The 24,901-nt window shown below is 41.3% G+C and overlaps 1 protein-coding gene across 4 annotated transcripts in view; it reads left to right on the plus strand.

Moving 5' to 3' along the window:
• rbms1a (RNA binding motif, single stranded interacting protein 1a) overlaps positions 1 to 24,901 on the plus strand; it is a 69,300-nt gene that overhangs the window by 7,839 nt on the left and 36,560 nt on the right. For 3 of the 4 annotated variants that reach the window (XM_034195173.1, XM_034195166.1, XM_034195182.1), the window contains exons 2-5: positions 6,430 to 6,572; positions 11,089 to 11,147; positions 11,321 to 11,412; positions 16,486 to 16,643. In XM_034195173.1, the coding sequence (XP_034051064.1) occupies positions 6,430 to 6,572; positions 11,089 to 11,147; positions 11,321 to 11,412; positions 16,486 to 16,643 (452 nt within the window). The remainder of the gene's footprint in view (positions 1 to 6,429; positions 6,573 to 11,088; positions 11,148 to 11,320; positions 11,413 to 16,485; positions 16,644 to 24,901) is intronic. The other variant, XM_034195191.1, reaches the window with a different exon arrangement.

Genomic DNA, 24,901 nt, shown 5'->3' on the forward strand with positions numbered 1-24,901 from the left:
TACAATGTAGTGCCTGCACACCCCATGTGGCTGAGTTTTTGATTAATCAATTCCTCAAAAGTTTTTTATTAGTCAATTAATTTATGTTAGTTGACAATCCTTTGGTTAATTTACCAGTAAGTTGTAACCATAAATTCTATCAATAGCTTTCAACCTTATGTTCATATAGTTTGTCATGAAAAGTATTTATTTTTACAAATTTTGTAAAATCACAACATAAAAGGGACATAAAGTACCCAAATTAAAAAGGCATTCATGGAAAAATTATTGAAGAAAATGTTGCACACAGCTTTGCCTCTTCCTAAAACCCCAAAAGACAGAAAATAAAATCTTAACATATTTCACTGGGCTGCAATTATTTTCACTGTCATTTGATCATTTTGTGGATTAATCCATTACTTAGTCAATGAAATGTCAGAAAATGATGGAAAAAAACATTGATCAGTGCACTGACAAATGGCATCTTCAAAAGTCTTGTTTTGACCACAACCGAAAAAGAACACTCAAAATGATCAACTTAACAGTCGATTAATAGTTGCTTCTCTAATCTGGTTCCTAAATAAATACCTGGAGATTGACATATTTTTATTTTAGCTGTTTGACACAGCATATTTGAGTTAAAATCATTAGTGTGAGCTCAAAGCATAGAGGTTCAGCTTTAATATGAAGGTATTTTCATCCAAAATGCATGAATGGTGTAGAAATTATACGTGTGCACACCAATAAAGTGGTCAAAGTGAAATCAAGAAATTGCTATTTTTAGCACTCGGTGAAAGCCCGCAGACATCACCAGGTCTATGGGTTAGCAGGTGATACTCTGCAAGCCTTTAACTGCAGCTGTATTCAGTTTCTCTGCATGGTCATTTTCCAGAAATGACATTTGAGATCAGGTCAAGCTCAGGCTGAATATTGCAGAACATTTGCACTCTGTCCTGTTAAAATATGAAGTTGCTTTTGCTTAAGCCCATCTGCATCGTGAAGTGCGTGACATGCAATGCGTTTCGAATCGTTTGGCTGACTGTGAGCAGATTGTATTATTGGAAACATTTGACAGTTGATTCTCAGTCAACTGGGGCCTCGTGTACAAAGACTTGCATTAATTTCCTACTAAAAGATGGTGTACTCCAAAACCCAGAAACTGGCATAAGGACAAAAATATTCAGATGTATCAAAGTGTGCGTAGTCGTGGATCCACGCACGTTCCATTTGTACGAGGGTAGGCTGAAAAGTTCTAAGGCTCACTATAATGCAGTTAATGCATTACTCCTTCATGGGGAGCCTTAGAACTTTTCAGCCTACCCTCGTACATTCCACTGAACATGGACTTGAGCGTGGAACCAAACTCCTCCCTGGCTACACCCCATTTAAATATGCTATTTCATGTAAATAGGTCCTTTGAGCAGGGATTCTTTGTGACGTCACATCAGACAACATGAACACAGAAAAGAAATTATACTATAGGCAGATGTGGGACAAAGTCACTGTCATGTCATTCTCAAGTCATGAATTGGCAAGTCTCAAGTCAGTTTTCATTCAGTCAGTGGTCATTATGACTTGAGACATGCCCATTCATGACTTGAGAATGACTTGCTGGTGACTTCGTCCCACCTCTGACTATAGGTGACTGAAAATAATGTGGAGACATGCAGGGATAGTTTATTCAGTACGCTGTTAAAAGGATTAATCATGAAACTGGAAAAATGTTTGTTGGAGCGTGAGTATGTGAGGCCGACACGCAGAACAGCACACACACACTGATGTTAAAAAGGTGAGGTGTGCCTCCACTGCTAGTGTGACACTCACAATTACACATGCGTTTATTGCCAAATACTGAATACAGGAAGCCTGTTAAGAAGCACTGCAGCTCTCACCATCAAGCAAAAATAAAAAAGACAATAATAACAATAAAAATATATTTGAATGCGCACATGCCCAAATGTGCCTACGCTGGTTTTCATTTGGAACAATTACACAAATAAACTATTTAACCATAACCACCAAGCAGCCCCCCATCACGCGCCGTGCCAGCCTCCAGCCTGATGTGCATTTGTGCACCACATATGATTTGAACATTGATGGAATGAAAATGTTTCCTATTGACGAAAAAAAAATAATCATGTGATGGCGCCTTTATAGCAGTGAGTGTGCAGTCAGTAGCTCCGATTACATTAGGGAAACCGACTCTCGCATGATGACATTTGGATGATTGCGTTCCACTCAGCTGGCATGGCTCGGCACAAGGTTGACTGGCACACTCCTGACCGATCGGCCAGCTCACACTGGAATGCCCCTGATGGCAGGGCACCCAGCATGGTCAGCACCTGTGTGGGCACAGACAACCCCTGGGTCCACATCGTATTGCGCTCTGGGCCGGCCGCAGTTCTGTGCGCAACTCCAGTGAGAGTGGCCTTGGTAATCAAAATAAGGTTTACAAGCCACTTGTCGTCATTTGCAACTAAATCCTTGTGTTCCCTGAATACACACTCACGTCAGATTGCACCATTTGCAAGGCCCTCTGAGGATAACGCAGCCACTGTTAGTGCCATTTTATGCATCACTTTGCGCATACTTTTATATCCAGGAAACATTTGATTCTGTTTAACTGAATTGGAACAACATCCTGTGTGCAGGAGAGACATGATACCAAATCACAACAGCTGTCATCTCAAATCTTAATACACAAAAAAAAAGGTTTTGGCCTTACCCACTGTGTGAGTGGGCACTTGGCAACAATAGCAAGGAAGAGCCTTTTCCAGGAAAGACCTTGATAAAATGGTCAAAGCAGACCATTTTATCAAGACAGAAAACACAGTTGATATTCATGGCATGTAATAATAGAATAGTTGAAACCTGCATTGGGATAGATGAGATAAATGAGTACTGAATAGATCCATATATACACAAGAGCATTTCAGACACCACACAACAAAACAATGTGCATACAATCATGCAAGAGCTTATTAACATTCCTGGGGCAACCGTGACGTAGATCAAAATCAACAGTGCAGACAGGTTTTCTGAGCAGTGCACAGCCTGATCAAGCTCCGATAGGTGGTTACAGAAATTGGACAGAGTCTTTTATTTTTTGCTGGCAAACTAATAGTATGTTCCTGTTATGACGCTTGCCAATAGTGCACATCTTAAACCTTCTGTGTTTTTCTCTTTTCTTTCACTGATAAAGACACAATCCCCTCAAGATTCAACTGTTGTATAACCATAGAAAGAATGGCTCCATCATCCTCATTGGGATTTTTGTTTTGTTTTGTTAGTGTGGTGAAGTCAGCAGTTTATCTCACAAATGGGTTTGCTGTGTTTTTTTTTTTTTCATCTAATAATGCCAGTTGCTGTTTGTTGAAGTTCAGATTGACAGTTGGCAGCAGACTTGAAATTCAAAACTTCAAATCAGCTCTCGACTTTCTTATAAATTTAGTAATAAGGGGATAACATACATATGGCCAGGAAACTGCTGAGCATGGAATTGTGCAACACTTAGTATGCATCTGCTTGCCCTGGTTTTAATCTCACATTTATGAATTACGTTCAGTTCCAACATGTCTGGGGAAAAAATAATTGCATTTTTTTTTTTTTTTTTTTTTACAACTGAACTTTATTATTACTATAATAAATTTATATATATATATATGAAGGTAGAGAATGCACTGGAGGGATGGGAAGATCAAATGGGGACTGCGTTGTTCTGGGTAGACTGTAATGTTTAGTGATAACACAGAGCACATTAGTTGCTGTAGTGCACCTTATTAAAAAGTCTACCCAGAACCATGTGATCCTTCTTGTTCTTTATATGTTGTCCTTTCTAATGAGTCATCAGTTTCGAGCTCCCGGTCATATTCCCTTTTGACTACAGTTATTTGGGGCTTATCGTGGATTGCTCACAAATTTGTATTTTCCATCAAAGTGTGCAGTGATCAAACATCAATTCGATTTTAAATGATGCAAAACATGGCGCCAGGGAGGAACGCTGCAGCTCCCACTGAGGTGCTATTGGACTTTGCATTTTCAGGGTAAATGTGTTTAGTAATCTGGCCCCATTTAGGATTCAAGCCCACGTCAGCTGAAGAATATTGTTTGTTCTGCTTCAAGAAAAGAGAATTTGAGCCTGCTGACCAAATCAACCCCAAGGTGCAAATCAAAAATAGATATGTGTGTGACCCCCATCTGCTTGGGAGCAGGGTTCCACTCCATGAAATTGTTTGAAGACAGTAATGTGAACAACTAATTAATACCTGCAAGGAAACAGCCAATGACTTTTCAATGTAGGTGTGACTAGTTTTGTGTGTTGTGGGTGACTGGTGGCTGTGAAGTGTGTAATTGTAGCTGGCCTTTAATGGAGGAGGCGCCTTTTGAAATTCTTGATGTTCTCAATAAAAACTTGCATAGAAATTGCATGGCAAAAAAAACAAACAAAAAAAAAAAAAAAAAGCAGCTGTTTCTGTGTTCAGTTCTTCAGTTTAAAAAAAAAAAGAAAAAAAAAGGCACAAACACATGATTATGTAAAAATACTCCTTTTTACATTACTTTAGATGCATTTGTGGTTTTGACATTTGGAATAGATTGTGACATGGTTATAGACAGATGGTGCAATTCCGGTATGCTTTGTCTTTGATCTGATCTGGATCGGGTTTGCTTGGCTCAAAGCTATTTTAATGAATGAGTAAGGGGAAGAAAATGTATTGCAGGGTAGCACTGTGTGGTTTGGTTTAGAAATGTGAACAAGACTTGCTGATAAACAGTTCAAGAGGATGTACAACCCCAATTCCAGTGAAGTTGGGACGTTGTGTAAAATGTAATACAATGATTTGCAAATCTTCTTCAACCTATATTCAATTGAATATACCACAAAGAAAAGATATTTAATTTTCAAACTGATAAACTTTATTGTTTTTGTGCAAATATTTGCTCATTTTGAAATGGATGCCTGCAACACGTTTCAAAAAAGCTGGGACAGTGGTATTTTTACCACTGTGTTACATCACCTTTTCTTCTAACGACACTCAATAAGTGTTTGGGAACTGAGGACACTAATTGTTGAAGCTTTGTAGGTGGAATTCTTTCCCATTCTTGCTTGATGTATGACTTCAGTTGTTCAACAGTTCGGGGTCTCTGTTGTCGTATTTTGCGCTTCATAATGCGCCACTCATTTTCATTAGGCGACAGGTCTGGACTGCAGGCAGGCCAGTCTAGTACCCGCACTCTTTTACTATGAAGCCACGCTGTTGTAACACGTGCAGAATGTGGCTTGGCATTGCCTTGCTGAAATAAGCAGGGACGTCCCTGAAAAAGACATTGCTTGGATGGCAGCATGTGTTTCTCCAAAACCTGGATGTACCTTTCAGCATTGATGGTGCCATCACAGATGTGTATGTTGCCCATGCCATGGGCACTAACACACCCCCATATCATCACAGATGCTGGCTTTTGAACTTTGCGCTGGTAACAGTCTGAATGGTCTTTCTCCTCTTTTGTCCGGAGGACACAACGTCCATGATTTCCAAAAAACAATTAGAAATGTGGACTCATCAGACCACAGCACACTTTTCCACTTTGCGTCTGTCCATTTTAAATGAGCTCGGGCCCAGAGAAGGTGGCAGTGTTTCTGGATGTTGTTGATGTATGGCTTTTGCTTTGCATGGTAGAGTTTTAACTTGCACTTGCAGATGTAGCGACGAACTGTGTTAACTGACAATGGTTTTCTGAAGTATTCCTGAGCCCACGCCGCAAGATCCTTTGCACAGTGATGTCAGGTTTTAATGCAGTGTCGCCTGAGGGATCAAAGGTCATGGGCGTTCAGTGTTGGTTTTCGGCCTTGCCGCTTACAGGTAGAAAGTTCTAATAGTAGTAAAAGTATTAATAAACCATACAGAAAATGTGCAGCAGGGAAAATTATGTTTTTGTTTAAAAGAATTCAACAGATTCTGACTTTCTGATATCCACTTGCAGATGATTCCACAAAGGAGCATGAAAAGCTTGTTATCATTGATAATCTCTGAAAAATGGCCAAAAAAACTGAAATTCTGCCAGAGTTGTGTTCAAATGTTTGAGCACCACTGTATATTCTTTAAGAAACACTGGTTGATAAAATAAATACATAAAAGAAACATTGGCCAAAAAAAAGACCCCTATGGTGTGATATTAATATGGAAATTAGTGGTAGATATTTAAAATCACACATCTTCAAAATCAAATCAGGTCTTTTTTGATCTGGGGTTTACCTCTCCACCATGTTTTATTGATATCTCTTGATGTCCTTTTGCTATATCTGCTGACAAACAAAGCATCTGAAAACTTTTCCTCTTTGGAAGTGGCACTAAAGAGTAAAAATTGTCATTTAAGTATAAATGAAATGGCGTCACTGCACACCTCAGATTAAGTGAGACTCTGAAAAATGTTCTGCGTGTTTTGTGTGTGCAGTCCTACCCAATGACTCCGTCCAGTCCTAGCAGCAGCAGCAACAGCAGCAGCACAGGCCCGGAGCAGCTCAGCAAAACCAACCTCTACATCCGCGGCCTGCCTCCAGCCACCACAGACCTGGACCTGGTTAAGCTCTGTCACCAGTGAGTGCTCATGTATCAGCATACAAGTGTGTTTATTCAGTTCAATCTTATTTCTACAATACCAAGTGGAAAAAGTCATCAGCTCTTGGTACAACAGGTCTCGACCATACTCTGTATTATGTACTTTATGGAGACCCAATATCATACTCTGTATTATGTACTTTATGGAGACCCAATATTCCCTCATCAGCAAGCACAAGGCACCAGTGGCAAGGATACATTCCCTTTAAACAAGAAGAAATATGAAGCTTGTATGTGGACATCCATCCATTTTCTATACCCGCTTACTCCAATTGAGGGTCACAGGGGGGCTGGAGTCTATCCCAGCAATCAAAGGGCGTGAGGCTGGGTTCACCTTGGACAGGACGCCAGTCTGTCGCAGGGCCACATACAGACAGACAAACACATTTATATGTGGTTGTCTGACAGTCAGCCATCAAGGCTCATTTGTTCTGAGAGAAACCTCTTCCTTATCACAGGTGCATGCTCTAAATTCAGGCTGTGCCACCTGCAGTGCACGGTTTTCATGAAGTATTAAAAATACGTAATTGTAGTACTTTATTATAAAGTGTAGAAAACAAGCAACAGCGGCCTATGAACTGGGCTCCGAAGTTTGTGTGTGTGAGATGCCATCCGCTCGAGGTGGAGCCAATCAAAATTTGGCAGCAGCAGTCCCTCAGCCCCACTTAAATTGACCATTATTATTATTTTTTAGCTTAAATTTTTACTCTGTTTTATCTGTTCACAATTGCCCAGTATAAATAAAACTCCACTACATATAGGACCACAATTTTCTTGATGCCTTCTTGCACAGGTTCTGTTGGATGCAGGTGTTTTGCATTCAGGCTGATTGAGAGACGTTCTCCCAGAACTTTGTATTGCTGCAGTCAGTTGTTGCCTGTTTATTCTTGAAGAAGGATTCTGACTGAAAACTTGAACTATTACATTCAATTTTTGCACAGATATGACTGTGTGGGTGTTTGGTTTTTCTGATTAATTAATCTAAATTAATCAAATATATGTATGAGAATAAGTTGTTGAAATTCCAATGTGGTTTTTCTACTGCAAATGGCAATAAACTGAAACTGAACTGAAAAAGAAACGCCCTTTAAATCACGGGGCACATAGAGTAGAAAAAAGTGAGGAGTTTTGCTCAGAAATGCAAAATCGTTGATGAAGAAACTTCATTCACTTTCTTTTCCTGCTTCTCGCTCACTCCAATCAATGGTCATCCTTCCCCCGAGTGAGGAGTTGTACAGTCTGATGGCCTGAGGGACAAAGAGTGTGCATGTGTGTATGTGGGGGTAGGGGTCTTTTAATTATCTGAGGTAAAATCACAGCATTTAGGAAGTTTTTTTTTTTTTTTTCTGTTCTTTATGTCACACATGTCTTAAATGAGCTGTGTCAGGCCTAAATGATGCTGAAATCAGGAGAATCTCTGTGAATTGTGGGACTTAAGTGATGTTGAACATTAAACATGTAAGAGGTTGATTAAAAAAGTGCTTTTGTAAAATATCACCAATTAATAATTATCTCATTTGCTCAACATTTCATTTTTTTAGAATCTGTTCCTTGAATGTAAAAACAAAATGAATCAACCATTTTTACACTCCTGGATACACACAAACGAACATGGACCACTGAAATGGACTCCATGTGTTCGTCGTCCATCCTTGCATGTGTCACATTTTGAGAGCCCTAGACTTCCCTGTTCCTCCTTTCTGAGTCATTATTTACCTGTATCATATTGTAAATAAACACAAATGTGATGTTTGCTCATATGAGGTCATCTGAGATAACGGTTGACAAAGACACCCATTATCTCACCCAAAATTTCACTTTCTCTTAAAATATCAATTCCAGAGCTGAGGTTTATATTGAGTTCCTATAGCAAATCATGCACCTGACTCCCTTTAGCATACTACATTTGGCCCTGAACCTCTGGGACAAGGTCAAACATACAAATGGATAAGAAAAAATAGAACTTTTTGTGTATATTTTGCCTTCTCAGCACCAAATTTCTCTTCTAAAGCCTAGCTTTGCATTGCAGGCCTCCCGTCTTGTGCACCAACATGGACTCCCAAAATTTCCTGTATAATTTCCTGTATTGTCTATTGTGTTGATAGCATGGCCCAAGCAGAGGGTCACCCCTTTGAGTCTGGTCTGCTTGAGGTTTCTTCCTCAAATCATCAGAGGGAGTTTTTCACCTGTCTACTTGCTCTAGAGGTTGGTAAGGTTAGACCTTACTTGTGTGAAGCGCCTTGAGGCAACTTTGTAATGATTTGGTGCTGTATAAATGAAAATAAATTGAAATTGAAAATTGAACACCAAGAGCAAATCATTCATCCCAGCAGCTTTGAGCCAACTGCACTTGACCTTGGATCTTAGGGTCAAGTTCACACATAAAAATTAATGGAAATGGAGTCTTTCCTGTATTATTTGTCCTTTTTCCACTCATTTTTCACTCTCGTGTCATGACGTAGGGGAACATTAACATGGACTCCATGTGTCCGTCCATGCTTGTTTGTTTAATTTGTCAACATGCCATATCAGCATAATAGGCGGGCGACCTCAGCTGAGTGCTGGCTTGTTAAACCAAGTTACTAATATAAGACAAGTGATGAACATGTTTGACTTTTGTTTAACAGGAAAAAAAAGCTCTTTATCACTTTTCAGAACTTTTTAAAATCATTACTAATTTAGCTTTATTTATTTATTTTGGGGAGGGGGGGAATAAAATATTTCTGATCTGGCGCTGATGTTTTTGTTTTTCCCTGTGGATCACCAGCACATGCACAGTGGGGTTTACCCATGTCACCAGCAGCAGCAGATATTTGGATCCTGCTTCCACGTGCTTTGTTCATGTTCCCAGCACAAAGCAGAAATGAAAGTGCTTTTCACAGCAAGAAGGCCTGAATGGTGATTTTAAGCTGTGCATTCAGTCTGTGTGCTGGATTCGGACAGCAACGCACAAACTTCAGCACAGCTGCAGCTCAACTGGACTGGAGCCCACAACCTTCTTGCTGTGATGCAACAGTGCTAACCCCTATGCTAGTTTTCCTCCATAAATGTCACTAATCCCAAAAGTGTCTGCTCACATTTAGCCATGAGAGGGTGTAGACACACCCTCAGATAGTCTTCCTAAAATAGTCTTTTGTATGTCAAACCTGTGTGTGTGTGTGTGTGTGTGTGTGTGTGTGTGTGTGTGTGTGTGTGTGTGTGTGTATGTGTGTGTGTGTGTGTGTGTGGTGCTCTGAAGCCAACTCTGCTTCATCACACAGCAGAGAACAACACAGCAGTGTGTGTGTGTGTGTAGGGGGGCAAGCAAGCAAGCAAGCAAACAAACAAAAACAACACAGGATGTAAACTCTACTTTCACTAAGTGTGAAATTGAGTCATCAGAGAGGCAGAAAGAAATGGTTCTTTTGGAGGTTTCACTTTTTTTTTTCTTCCCTGTCTGCATATATAGTAATGGTAAGTGCCACATTGGCAGAACCATTTATGAACATTAATACGCATATATGCAATTTATTCTTGCAAGACAGAAGGTATGTAGTGCGAGGGTTCACTTCTGCAATCATAAACTAAAGAAAAGCCAGTGAATAGAGAAAAAGCAACAAAAACAATCTGTGTGTGTGTGTGTGTGGTGCACGGCTAAGGGTCCCTTCACATATAACATGAAGTTGGGTGAAAGAAGCAGAAGCCAGCCGAAAATCCGCAAACAAAATACGAAATGGGGAACCACGAAACATTCCACCTGCTGTCGGGAGGGACACACAGTCGGACAGCCGTGCACGATACCGTGGCGATGGTTTCATGCACCAGTGTGCACAAACACCGTGCGAGGATGATAAAATTTCGTACTCACAATTGCTAACAATTTGCATTGTGAAGGAACGCTAGCTACGAGAGTTGGCCATGCGGTTTGTTTCTGTGAGCGTGATCCAGCATGTTTGTGCCTCAGTGTTGAGGGCCGCCACAGTGGCTGGAGAAAACCAGGCAGATGCACACACTTCATTTGGCTGCTGCCATAGATAGATGATGCCATGAGGTGAGATGGACCAGTTGTCTGCTTTGGTAGTTGCCACGCAGACCCACTGCGGTTCTGTGATGTGGTGGATTTGGTGACGCGCACCTGCTCCCAGACGTGACATGAAAGAAGTTTGTGAAACTGTACACGTTAATATAGGTGTGTCTGTGTGTAAAAAGAAATAATATTTTAATAACAAGAAATGCAACCTCTGCAACATCTTCTGATATATTTTCTGTTAAATTCTGTCTCACTTTATTTTTAATTTCCACTTCACCATGTCAGGCTCGATGTGATCTAGAAAATGTGTGTTTGGACGGTTTTCTCTTGTATTTGTTGCTTAGTTATAAGAAAGCAGGAAACTATATACAGGGATTTGACTATATGCAAGTGATCACTCACTCTCACTCACTCACTCATCTTCAACCACTTATCTGGGATCAGGTCGTTACTTTACTTTAACGGTAACTTTCAATGTGTGCTCAGGTATGGGAAGATTCAGTCAGCGAAGGCAATTCTGGACAAGACAACCAACAAATGTAAAGGTCAGTGATCCCCCCCCCCCCCCCCCCCCCCCCCGAAAAACAACAGAATTAATTTTATTTTATTTATTTTTTTTTTTTTACAGTGTAGTTGATGTGCAGTTTGCATTTTGGATTTAATTTAAATGCCAAAACTCCATGTTTAACTGTAATCCTCTGTTGTTCTCCACATACAGGTTATGGCTTTGTAGACTTTGACAGCCCTGCAGCCGCATTAAAGGCCGTACACGCTCTGAAAACCAGCGGCATTCAAGTCCAGATGGCCAAGGTGAGTTTGGTACTTGTGTGTGTCTGTCAGAGTATGGCATTAGACCTCTGAACGACATGGCTTCAGCTGACAAGCTGCTCTTCCTGTGACCCCATTTACATTCAGTGTGACCAGATGTCACGTTAACCTGCCAGTCAGCCACACAGGACCAGCAGTATGCTGCCTTCATCCTGGTTAGATTATCGTGTATTTAGTGCAGATTATTATCACAAGGTCACTGAATATTAACAGTTACCCATCACACACTGCACTATACAGCGTGCCGCTTTGATCCGCTTTGATCCCGTGTGACTGATTAAAACAATACGAAGGCAAACTTCTCATATTCTCATGTAATGAATTTTTAAAAAATATTGTATTGTAGTTGGAAACCAGAGTATTTCTGCACCATGTCTGTGATTTTCCTCTTGGTGAGCAGCAGAAAATCTCCTGCTCTTTATATTTCCCTGCCTGTACTTATGTTTTGTGGGTGAGAGTTCACTGATGAGGAGTTCCTCTCCTGAGAGCTGCATGCATCATCTCTGTTTGGAATAAACACGGCTGAACGGACTTTGTGTTACGGTTGCTAGGCAATGTTGCTCTCCTGCTGATTCTAAGGAAGGCCTTAGAGATGCTGAGTTGCTTCATAATCCAGGCAGAAGACTTTATTAATGTTGGAAAAATACATTTGTTCCTCCGGCTTTTAATCCCACATTACTCGGCACACTACGCTACACTGACAAATTTCACAGATGAAAGTAGACGCCCTCACTGGGCACTTCGCTGGGTACACTTTGGAAGTACTGGGCTAGTTCAGAACATCCTTAGCTGCTTTCAATCTTTGTGACATACAAAGATTGAAAGATTGACATACAGCAAGGTGCTAGAAACACTTCTCAGAGACTTTTGGTTCATATTGAGAGCAGTCGCATCAGATAGTTTCCACACCATTTCACCACCAGTTTGAATTGTTGATACAAAGCAGAATGGATCCATGCTTCCATGTTGTTTACACCAAATTCTGATGCTACCTTCTAAATATTGCAGCAGAAATTGAAGCTGTTAACACCTGGCAGAGTTGTTTTTCAGTCTTCTATCCTCCCAGTTTTGATGGGCCTGTGCCATGTCTTAAGAGTTTCCTGTCCTGAGCCCATAGCAGCGATATCCACTCACAGAGGTGGATATAGCGAAGGTAGAGTGTGCACTTCCTATACCGCTAACGTAACGTTGTTGCCGCCATTACCAAACGGGGCAAAAAGGACATGAAGTACCTGGATGTGCAATACTTACACTGGGCTTTCATGGACCATAAATGCTGTAGCTACCTGTTTGTGGTTTGCTTCTTAATTAAAATATTAATTAAATTAGAATGAGTTCAATTTCTTACCTTCCTGGCAGAAATAGAGGGGCTTCGTGATCAATCATTGCTAAATACAGCGCGGTGCATCATGCAATGTACATAAATCCACGGATAAATTCTCATGATGATGTTGTCCCAAGATCATAATGACGTGAAATTTCCAGCTTGGCACAAAATAATGCTCACTGCACACTCTGGAGTTGACTGTGGGATTAAAGAGAGTGAATGCAAACATGCATTTAAGTAAAATCCACACAGAATATAACATGGTTGCAATATTTTTATTGTGAAAAAAGAATTATCCGTTTGTACGTTACGCCAACAGGCCAAAGGTCACCCAAAACCACTGCAATTATCACCAACAGTCTTGAACTTTCAATACATTTGTTCACAATTCTCCAGAAAAACAATTTCACATGCATGTTTTCCACTTTTTGGTGGCCAATTTTACTGCTGTACTGAACTTATTACTGTCCTAAAAAAGGATAGTCTTCATCATCTTGTCTCTTTTGGATGCTTTATTCTCAGTCACGCAGTGTTCTGTATAACGTCTACCATGGTAGTGAAGGATGATTTTTCAAGAATAGCTCACTAATTCAAACATCGCTTTTTGCCCTCTTTGGTAATGGCAGCACTTGCTCCTTGATGGCACAGAGCCAGACATGACTCCACCTTCTTGCGTCACTATATCCAACTCTGTGCACCTGCTGTGGTCTTCTGCTGCTTTTGCCCATCTACTTCCAATTGGAGTTCCAATTGTTGTGTGTTCAGAGATGCTCTTTTGCATAAGTTGTTTGTTTCTTTCCACAATTTCTAGTGATAATCTCTCCTGTGTTAGACGATGTCCTGCACATCTCTTCTGTGTTCACTCTGTTAGCCTAACTTCCTGTTTCTGGTCTTCTGGGTTCATATGTCTCTGCACTTCTGCATTTATTTGTTTAGTGGCCTTCATAACCTCTGTCAGTGTTACCTCTTTGCCAGATTGTCTAGCTTTATGCCTGCTGCCTCTCAGGACACTGTCAACTGTTTGTTCGTGCTTTGATGCTACTTGCTGGGACTGCTTGAATAAAACCAGCTTTTTCACACCATCGCTGTGGCTCTTTGTGTTGAGGTCTTCTGTCTGAGCTATTACAATAAGTGGTTATTTGAGCTAGTGTTGCCATTTTTATGAGGTCAGACCAGTCTGGCCATTCATTTTCTCACCTCTGCTATTAACAGGCATTTTCACCCAGAAAACCACCACTCAGTGCGGTGTTCGCACTTATGCCATCCTGACGCAAAATCAAGAAAGTTGCATGCAGTATATAGCATTTACGATGGCACATCCCTGGGATGCACACTGTCGGTTTTGTTTGTCCTCATTGCTGCAAGTCGCTGCTTCTATCCCTCTTCCCTGGTTACGGCATACAACAGCGGACAAGCCTGTTTCACTCCACCTAGAAAGTTTGGAATTGGTTAACTTACTTTTTTTTACTTTTTTGTCTCCATATAAGAGGCCGCACTGCATGCATGTTTAAGAAGAAAATTCTCCCAATGTATTACATTACATTACATTACTTATTAATAATTTGATGTTTTATATGAGTTGGTGTAAGAAAACACGTATGGAATGTTCACCGAATAGCGACACTGCTTACAATAATTTTTAATCTGTACAAAGTGATGCTTTATGACGTGCTTTAATTTGCACAAAAATCAAACAAAATTTACAAAATATTGAAGGTGGTCTGGTGCGACACATTCCGCCCACTGTAGCCAAGTGCTTGCTCACAGGGGGTCGTTTTGACCGTTGGGGTTTTACATAATTATTGTATGGCCTTGCCTTACAATATAAAGCGCCTTGGGGCAACTGTTTGTTGTGATTTGGCGCTATATAAAAAAATTGATTGATTGATTGATTAGTCAAAAAAAGAAAAAAAAACATGCTGCAGATTAAATTCTTCCAATGTGAATGACAAGAGCTGTAATCCAATTCAAAAACAATTAAGCAGAAACATAGTTTACATTTGACACTGTCTCACGGTGCTAAAGTGCTGACACAGCTCTCTGCTGCTTATACATCAAAGATACTGTATGTAAGTTTTGAACACCGCAGCAAACACTGTCCATCCAATATTAATGTGTTTTTAACGTTTTAAACATTATTCATGGCCTATGTGTGATATGAAATATGACACAAAATAATGAAATGTGAATTTCACATCATATTTAACTTTAAATTAAATTGCCTCTTACAGTAGATTAAAAACATTACAAAACATTAAGTATTTGTTTTAATTTGTTCTGCTTCGCTTTAACAGATTTCCAGACAATTGTGAACATACAAAAAGAATAACCGGATCCAACACCTGTTTCATTTCTAAAGAACTGCACTTCTACAGCATCGTTGAAAACAAATACCTTTTATTCATAGATTTACTTTTGTTTACAGTGACTTTTTTCAAATATAAAACTGCATAATCTTAGTCACACTTTGCTTTCATGGCATCATTTTCCACACCACCTTTCTTAGGACTCACATTCTTAATACCTAGTGTGTCCTACAGCTCAGTGACCAAAAACTGTAATGCAAGCCGTGCACTGGATGTTTGTGCTTTTTCTGACCATTTTCTGCTGACCCACGATGGTTGTATGTGTGTGAATCTGTTGATCAGCCATTTCTGAATCACTCAAATAAGCATCTTTCACCAATAACCATACCACACATTCGAAGTAACTTAAATATATTTTCTACCTCATTCCAGTGTTTGGTTTGAAGTTCAGATCTTCTTGATCACACCTACATACCTAAATGCATTGGCTTAGATGTTGCTAATGAGTAACTGAACAGGTAGGTGTACCTAATAAAGTGACCACTGAGTGAGTAACGCTGTTATCGCTTAAACACCCAATTACGTTAAAATATGCATTAGCATGGTCTTTCAATGCCTATTTTTAACAATTCTGGGTTTGCTCCATTATTATGAAGAACCAACCCAAAATGTAATGTCATCTAATTCAGGCAACACTTGATGTTTTTACAAAGTTTGTATAATTTGGGTCATTAGTTAACCACCGTGCCCATCATTTAGTAGTGCAAAGGATGAACTATACATACAACACAAACATTTGTATGTGAGATTATACTGCACATGCACCTGCTTTTTGAGTTACACAGATGTCATATGAGCCATTCAGTTAGAGGCATTTGATACCTTGCAAAGTGTAGTATTTTGAGAATTTAGCATGTTTTCCTCTACTGGGATTTTAAAAAACATTATTTATTTCTATTTTCAGTTGGTAAATCCTTTTTCTTTTCCACCTGTTAAATCATTGACGTAGGTTTTCAAAATGCTCACAAGCGCGAATATGAGCAGTGCTTGTTTTAGCCTATACTGATTTTTCACAAAGCGTTAATTGACCAGGTGACTTTCTGGAACCTCACGTCTCTGGGTTCTCCACCTTTGGCAACACGATATTCCTGGGAAGCTTTTATGGGGTCATGAGGTCACTGGACAGAGGTGTTTAAGGTGTTTCCTTATCTAAGTAATATATAAATTATTAATCGGTTAGAAATTAATTGCTATAACTGGCAGAGATGTATTTCATGAGATTTTTATTTATTTACATTTTGGTAAGTGTTTATTTTCACTGCATTGTCTCATCCCTCAGGCTTCACTTTTACAGAACATATGCAGAACATATTAATTATGCAATCAATTAATTTTTTCCTCTTCACTCACTTTTATGACCAGCAACAGGAGCAGGACCCGACCAATCTGTATATTTCCAACCTGCCGCTGTGTATGGATGAGAAGGAGTTGGAGAACATGTTGCAGCCCTTTGGCCAAGTAGTCTCCACACGCATCCTACGGGACTACAGTGGAAACAGCCGTGGTGTAGGCTTTGCCAGGTCAGTCAAGGAACATTCACCTTTGAGCCTCATTTCTCTCTCGCTCTCTCTCTCTCTCCATATGTGGTGCTACTGGCAGTCCACAGGGGAAAAAGTGGCAAAACCGTACATGAGATGTGTGCATCACTTGCGTGTGTGCAGTGCCATAGAAGGTCACAGACTGCCAATGGAGACTTTTGGTCCTGGACATAGAAATTCTACAGTCTGGTGAAAAATCAAGAGCACATACAGCATGTACGTGGCCTGTACGGGTGACGTGCTTCGGAAGTACTGCACACTTGCTGTTTGTGCGGCCTACAAGACAGACGTATGTCTCACTTTCCACCTATAAGTGTGGCCTGCACATAGCACATGCAACACAACTGGCAAGACTCCAGGTATATATATTGGGGAGATCGTGTACCAGTGGAGAAGGGAAGAAGCGTGCGCCAAGAGGATTATATTGTATAGTAACCCCCCCCGAATCATCTGACACAGTTGATGTGATCAGACGTGACCTCAGGGTGATGGGTGCTGGAGCGCTGTGCTATAATGCAGCACAGACCCACAGTGGGCATTTTCACTCTTTCAGAACCTTGGACAGTGGCTCAGCCTCGAGGCTGGTATGAAATGATATGCCACGTCCACACAAGCCATTTTTATTGTTGATAGTATTTGAATATTGAACGATTTTCACAAATAAAGCTGTGCAAAAAACGTAGGCACAGTGCATACAGGATTAGGGCTGACAGTGCCAAAGGCTGTCACTATCACCGCAACGTCTGAGGGTGGTGGACCTCCACAGGCAGATGATAGAAGCCGAGGAGAGGCATGAAGTGATATTGGCTGTGCTGATACGGGAACACTGACATCGGAACGTGAGGTAGATGTAGGCCTCTTTTTATACACACTCCTGGCTTGCATCACATGCTAATCAGGAGTGATTGGCACATGCTAGTCACCTGTGTCACGGTGGCGGCCCACACTCCTGGCTTATGCAGGTCATAATTTGCACTGTCACAGGCACTGTACACCCACTGCTCACGTGTGCAGATCACTTGGCACGGGCTGATGGCGCAATATTCCCCATGCCTTGTGCAAGAAAGGTGTGCATCCTCTACATTTTAGAAAAGATAGCCTAGGCATGCACCTTGTAAAATGTAGCATGGCTTGTTGCCACAACAATGCAAAAGCAATGCGTGCTATCATCATGTAACTGACCATATTAAACATTCAAATAATGAGGACAAACTTAGATTAGACAAGAGGACTCTGAAAACCTACGGCCAGCTGCTTTGAGCAGGTGTATAAATCTGATCCTCCTGCTGCGATGTTAGACATTTCTGATGCCAGGGTCCTTAGAGCTGATTCTCTATTCAGTTGTGAACCACCAAATCATGGTGAGATGACAAAAGCTGTGAAACAAATGATGGTGGGGAAAGCTCCAGGGATTTGTGGCATTTGAGTTGAGCTCCTCCAGGTGGATGAAGATGCTGTTCTCCTGGCATTGCAAACAATTTTTTTTTTCAGTCTGGGAGACAGGTATCATTCCTACAGAAGGGAAGAAAGGACGTGTCCCAATCTGGAAAGGAAAGGGTGATCCTATTGGGACAACTATAGGGGTGTCTTACTGCACTCTGTGCTGGGGAAGGTGCTTGCAAGGATTATTCTTAATAGGATTCAGTTCCAACTATACTCAACAAAAATATAAACGCAACACTTTTGGTTTTGCTCCCATTTTGTATGAGATGAACTCAAAGATCTAAAACTTTTTCCACATACACAATATCACCATTTCCCTCAAATATTGTTCACAAACCAGTCTAAATCTGTGATAGTGAGCACTTCTCCTTTGCTGAGATAATCCATCCCACCTCACAGGTGTGCCATATCAAGATGCTGATTAGACACCATGATTAGTGCACAGGTGTGCCTTAGACTGCCCACAATAAAAGGCCACTCTGAAAGGTGCAGTTTTGTCACACAGCACAATGCCACAGATGTCGCAAGATTTGAGGGAGTGTGCAATTTGCATGCTGACAGCAGGAATGTCAACCAGAGCTGTTGCTCGTGTATTGAATGTTCATTTCTCTACCATAAGCCGTCTCCAAAGGCGTTTCAGAGAATTTGGCAGTACATCCAACCAGCCTCACAACCGCAGACCACGTGTAACCACACCAGCCCAGGACCTCCACATCCAGCATGTTCACCTCCAAGATCGTCTGAGACCAGCCACTCGGACAGCTGCTGAAACAATCGGTTTGCATAACCAAAGAATTTCTGCACAGACTGTCAGAAACCGTCTCAGGGAAGCTCATCTGCCTGTCGTCGTCCTCATCGGGGTCTCGACCTGACTCCCAGTTCGTCATCGTAACCGACTTTAGTGGGCAAATGCTCACATTCGCCGGCGTTTGGCACGTTGGAGAGGTGTTCTCTTCAAGGATGAATCCCGGTTCACACTGTTCAGGGCAGATGGCAGACAGCGTGTGTGGCGTCGTGTGGGTGAGCGGTTTTCTGATGTCAATGTTGTGGATCGAGTGGCCCATGGTGGCGGTGGGGTTATGGTATGGGCAGGCATCTGTTATGGACGAAGAACACAGGTGCATTTTATTGATGACATTTTGAATGCACAGAGATACTGTGACGAGATCCTGAGGCCCATTGTTGTGCCATACATCCAAGAACATCATCTCATGTTGCAGCAGGATAATGCACGGCCCCATGTTGCAAGGATCTGTACACAATTCTTGGAAGCTGAAAATGTCCCAGTTCTTGCATGGTCGGCATACTCACCGGACATGTCACCCATTGAGCATGTTTGGGATGCTCTGGACCGGCGTATACGACAGCGTGTACCAGTTCCTGCCAATATCCAGCAACTTCGCACAGCCATTAAAGAGGAGTGGACCAACATTCCACAGGCCACAATTGACAACCTGATCAACTCTATGCGAAGGAGATGTGTTGCACTGCATGAGGCAAATGGTGGTCACACCAGATACTGACTGGTATCCCCCCCAATAAAACAAAACTGCACCTTTCAGAGTGGCCTTTTATTGTGGGCAGTCTAAGGCACACCTGTGCACTAATCATGGTGTCTAATCAGCATCTTGATATGGCACACCTGTGACGTGGGATGGATTATCTCAGCAAAGGAGAAGTGCTCACTATCACAGATTTAGACTGGTTTGTGAACAATATTTGAGGGAAATGGTGATATTGTGTATGTGGAAAAAGTTTTAGATCTTTGAGTTCATCTCATACAAAATGGGAGCAAAACCAAAACTGTTGCGTTTATATTTTTGTTGAGTGTACTTTCTGCTCAGCGTCCAGAACAGTCTGACTTCACACCCAAGAAGCCAACTATTGACCGTATTTTTGCCCTGTAATTATACCTGGAACACAAGCGTTAATATTGGCAGCGCTTCTTTGCAGCCTATGTTGATTTTCCCAAAACGCTTGATTCAGTTGATCCTGAGAATTTGTGGGATACCCAAAAAGTTACTGGACATCATAGCCAGACTATACACAGGTACTGTGAGTGCTGTGTGGAGTGGAGGCAGAGACTCAGATTTTTCCCAGTGAAAACTGACATTCAACAGGGGTGTATTCTAGCTACTGCACTGTTGGACTTGGTGTTGGGTACAGTTGTGGAAAACCAGTGACTTGGGTGCTTTTGTCGGGGGGTAAAGGTTCACTGACTTCGACTTCGCAGATGATGCTGTGATCTTTGCAGAGTCAATGGATGCTCTGATTGCACCACTTGAGAAGCTGAGAGAGGAATCACGGTGCCTGGGTTTGAGATTGTCGTGGATCAAGACTAAGATTCAGGCTTTTAATGACTTCCTGGACTCAGGCATCAGAAGTGTATCTCTACCTGGTGAAAGTGTTGAACTTGTAGAGACCTCTGCACTGACCTACATGCCTGTAGGTCCTTTGCCTTTGAGATTGAGAAGCACCTGAAAAGAGCTTATGGATTCATGAGGTCTCTGGACAGAGTTGAGCCAACCACCTCTACTGGTGGTTGGCTCTCACTGCGGTATTGTATCACTTCCTGTTCCGGAGCACAGCGGTGTTTTGCTGTATCTGTTAGCTGTTTAATCTGCACAGTTAGATTGATCTAGATAACTAGATAACGATTTGTTTCACCGATTAGCCGATTTAGCATGGCGTCTTCTCCTGTCTCTCCCGCACTTTTCTGCTCTGGGTGTGAAATGTTTAGTTTTTCCTCGGCCTCCTTTAGCAGTAATGGTACTTGTAATAAGTGTAGCTTATTCGTAGCTTTGGAAGCCAGGCTGGGCGAATTGGAGACTCGGCTCCGCACCGTGGAAAATTCTACAGCTAGCCAGGCCCCTGTAGTCGGTGCGGACCAAGGTAGCTTAGCCGCCGTTAGTTCCCTTCCAGCAGATCCCGAGCAGCCGGGAAAGCAGGCCGACTGGGTGACTGTGAGGAGGAAGCGTAGCCCTAAACAGAAGCCCCGTGTACACCGCCAACCCGTTCACATTTCTAACCGTTTTCCCCACTCGGCGACACACCCACCGAGGATCAAACTCTGGTTATTGGCGACTCTGTTTTGAGAAATGTGAAGTTAGCGACACCAGCAACCATAGTCAATTGTCTTCCGGGGGCCAGAGCAGGCGACATTGAAGGAAATTTGAAACTGCTGGCTAAGGCTAAGCGTAAATTTGGTAAGATTGTAATTCATGTCGGCAGTAATGACACCCGGTTACACCAATCGGAGGTCACTAAAATTAACATTGAATCGATGTGTAACTTTGCAAAAACAATGTCGGACTCTATAGTTTTCTCTGGGCCCCTCCCCATTCGGACCGGGAGTGACATGTTTAGCCGCATGTTCTCCCTGAATTGCTGGCTGTCTGAGTGGTGTCCAAAAAATGAGGTGGGCTTCATAGATAATTGGCAAAGCTTCTAGGGAAAACCTGGTCTTGTTAGGAGAGACGGCATCCATCCCACTTTGGATGGAGCAGCTCTCATTTCTAGAAATCTGGCCAATTTTCTTAAATCCTCCAAACTGTGACTATCCAGGGTTGGGACCAGGAAGCAGAGTTGTAGTCTTACACACCTCTCTGCAGCTTCTCTCCCCCTGCCATCCCCTCATTACCCATCCCGTAGAGACGGTGCCTGCTCCCAGACCACCAATAACTAGTAAAAATCTATTTAAGCATAAAAATTCAAAAAGAAAAAATAATATAGCACTTTCAACTGCACCACAGACTAAAACAGTTAAATGTGGTCTATTAAACATTAGGTCTCTCTCTTCTAAGTCCCTGTTAGTAAATGATATAATAATTGATCAACATATTGATTTATTCTGCCTTACAGAAACCTGGTTACAGCAGGATGAATATGTTAGTTTAAATGAGTCAACACCCCCGAGTCACACTAACTGCCAGAATGCTCGTAGCACGGGCCGAGGCAGAGGATTAGCAGCAATCTTCCACTCCAGCTTATTAATTAATCCAAAACCCAGACAGAGCTTTAATTCATTTGAAAGCTTGACTCTTAGTCTTGTCCATCCAAATTGGAAGTCCCAAAAAACAGTTTTATTTGTTATTATCTGTCGTCCACCTGGTCGTTACTGTGAGTTTCTCTGTGAATTTTCAGACCTTTTGTCTGACTTAGTGCTTAGCTCAGATAAGATAATTATAGTGGGCGATTTTAACATCCACACAGATGCTGAGAATGACAGCCTCAACACTGCATTTAATCTATTATTAGACTCTATCGGCTTTGCTCAAAATGTAAATGAGTCCACCCACCACTTTAATCATATCTTAGATCTTGTTCTGACTTATGGTATGGAAATTGAAGACTTAACAGTATTCCCTGAAAACTCCCTTCTGTCTGATCATTTCTTAATAACATTTACATTTACTCTGATGGACTACCCAGCAGTGGGGAATAAGTTTCATTACACTAGAAGTCTTTCAGAAAGCGTTGTAACTAGGTTTAAGGATATGATTACTTCTTTATGTTCCGTAATGCCATATACCAACACAGTGCAGAGTAGCTACCTAAACTCTGTAAGTGAGATAGAGTATCTCGTCAATAGTTTTACATCCTCATTGAAGACAACTTGTGGATGCTGTAGCTCCTCTGAAAAAGAGAGCTTTAAATCAGAAGTGCCTGACTCCGTGGTATAACTCACAAACTCGCAGCTTAAAGCAGATAACCCGTAAGTTGGAGAGGAAATGGCGTCTCACTAATTTAGAAGATCTTCACTTAGCCTGGAAAAAGTCTGTTGCTCTATAAAAAAAAGCCCTCCATAAAGCTAGGACATCTTACTACTCATCACTAATTGAAGAAAATAAGAACAACCCCAGGTTTCTTTTCAGGACTCTAGCAAGGCTGACAGAGTCAGAGCTCTATTGAGCCGAGTATTCCTTTAACTTTAACTAGTAATGACTTCATGACTTTCTTTGCTAATAAAATTTTAACTATTAGAGAAAAAATTACTCATAACCATCCCAAAGACGTATCGTTATCTTTGGCTGCTTTCAGTGATGCCGGTATTTGGTTAGACTCCTTCTCTCCGATTGTTCTGTCTGAGTTATTTTCATTAGTTACTTCCTCCAAACCATCAACATGTCTATTAGACCCCATTCCTACCAGGCTGCTCAAGGAAGCCCTACCATTAATTAATGTTTCGATCTTAAATATGATCAATCTATCTTTATTAGTTGGCTGTGTACCACAGGCTTTTAAGGTGGCAGTAATTAAACCATTACTTAAAAAGCCATCACTTGACCCAGCTACCTTAGCTAATTATAGGCCAATCTCCAACCTTCCTTTTCTCTCAAAAATTCTTGAAAGGGTAGTTGTAAAACAGCTAACTGATCATCTGCAGAGGAATGGTCTATTTTAAGAGTTTCAGTCAGGTTTTAGAATTCATCATAGTACAGAAACAGCATTAGTGAAGGTTACAAATGATCTTCTTATGGCCTCAGACAGTGGACTCATCTCTGTGCTTGTTCTGTTAGACCTCAGTGCTGCTTTTGATACTGTTGACCATAAAATTTTATTACAGAGATTAGAGCATGCCATAGGTATTAAAGGCACTGCGCTGCGGTGGTTTGAATCATATTTATCTAATAGATTACAATTTGATCATGTAAATGGGGAATCTTCTTCACAGACTAAGGTTAATTATGGAGTTCCACAAGGTTCTGTGCTAGGACCAATTTTATTCACTTTATACGTTTCCCTTAGGCAGTATTATTAGACGGCATTGCTTAAATTTTCATTGTTACGCAGATGATACCCAGCTTTATCTATCCATGAAGCCAGAGGACACACACCAATTAGCTAAACTGCAGGAATGTCTTACAGACATAAAGACATGGATGACCTCTAATTTCCTGCTTTTAAACTCAGATAAAACTGAAGTTATTGTACTTGGCCCCACAAATCTTAGAAACATGGTGTCTAACCAGATCCTTACTCTGGATGGCATTACCCTAACCTCTAGTAATACTGTGAGAAATCTTGGAGTCATTTTTGATCAGGATATGTCATTCAATGCGCATATTAAACAAATATGTAGGACTGCTTTTTTGCATTTGCGCAATATCTCTAAAATTAGAAAGGTCTTGTCTCAGAGTGATGCTGAAAAACTAATTCATGCATTTATTTCCTCTAGGCTGGACTATTGTAATTCATTATTATCAGGTTGTCCTAAAAGTTCCCTGAAAAGCCTTCAGTTAATTCAAAATGCTGCAGCTAGAGTACTGACAGGGACTAGAAGGAGAGAGCATATCTCACCCATATTGGCCTCTCTTCATTGGCTTCCTGTTAATTCTAGAATAGAATTTAAAATTCTTCTTCTTACTTATAAGGTTTTGAATAATCAGGTCCCATCTTATCTTAGGGACCTCATAGTACCATATCACCCCAATAGAGCGCTTCACTCTCAGACTGCAAGCTTACTTGTAGTTCCTAGGGTTTGTAAGAGTAGAATGGGAGGCAGAGCCTTCAGCTTTCAGGCTCCTCTCCTGTGGAACCAGCTCCCAATTCAGATCAGGGAGACGGACACCCTCTCTACTTTTAAGATTAGGCTTAAAACTTTCCTTTTTGCTAAAGCTTACAGTTAGGGCTGGATCAGGTGACCCTGAACCATCCCTTAGTTATGCTGCTATAGACTTAGACTGCTGGGGGTTCCCATGATGCACTGAGTGTTTCTTTCTCTTTTTGCTCTGTATGCACCACTCTGCATTTAATCAATAGTGATTGATCTTTGCTCCCCTCCACAGCATGTCTTT

This window comes from Thalassophryne amazonica, chromosome 2 (assembly GCF_902500255.1).
Source record: "Thalassophryne amazonica chromosome 2, fThaAma1.1, whole genome shotgun sequence".
In the NCBI taxonomy this organism is placed as follows: domain Eukaryota; kingdom Metazoa; phylum Chordata; class Actinopteri; order Batrachoidiformes; family Batrachoididae; genus Thalassophryne; species Thalassophryne amazonica.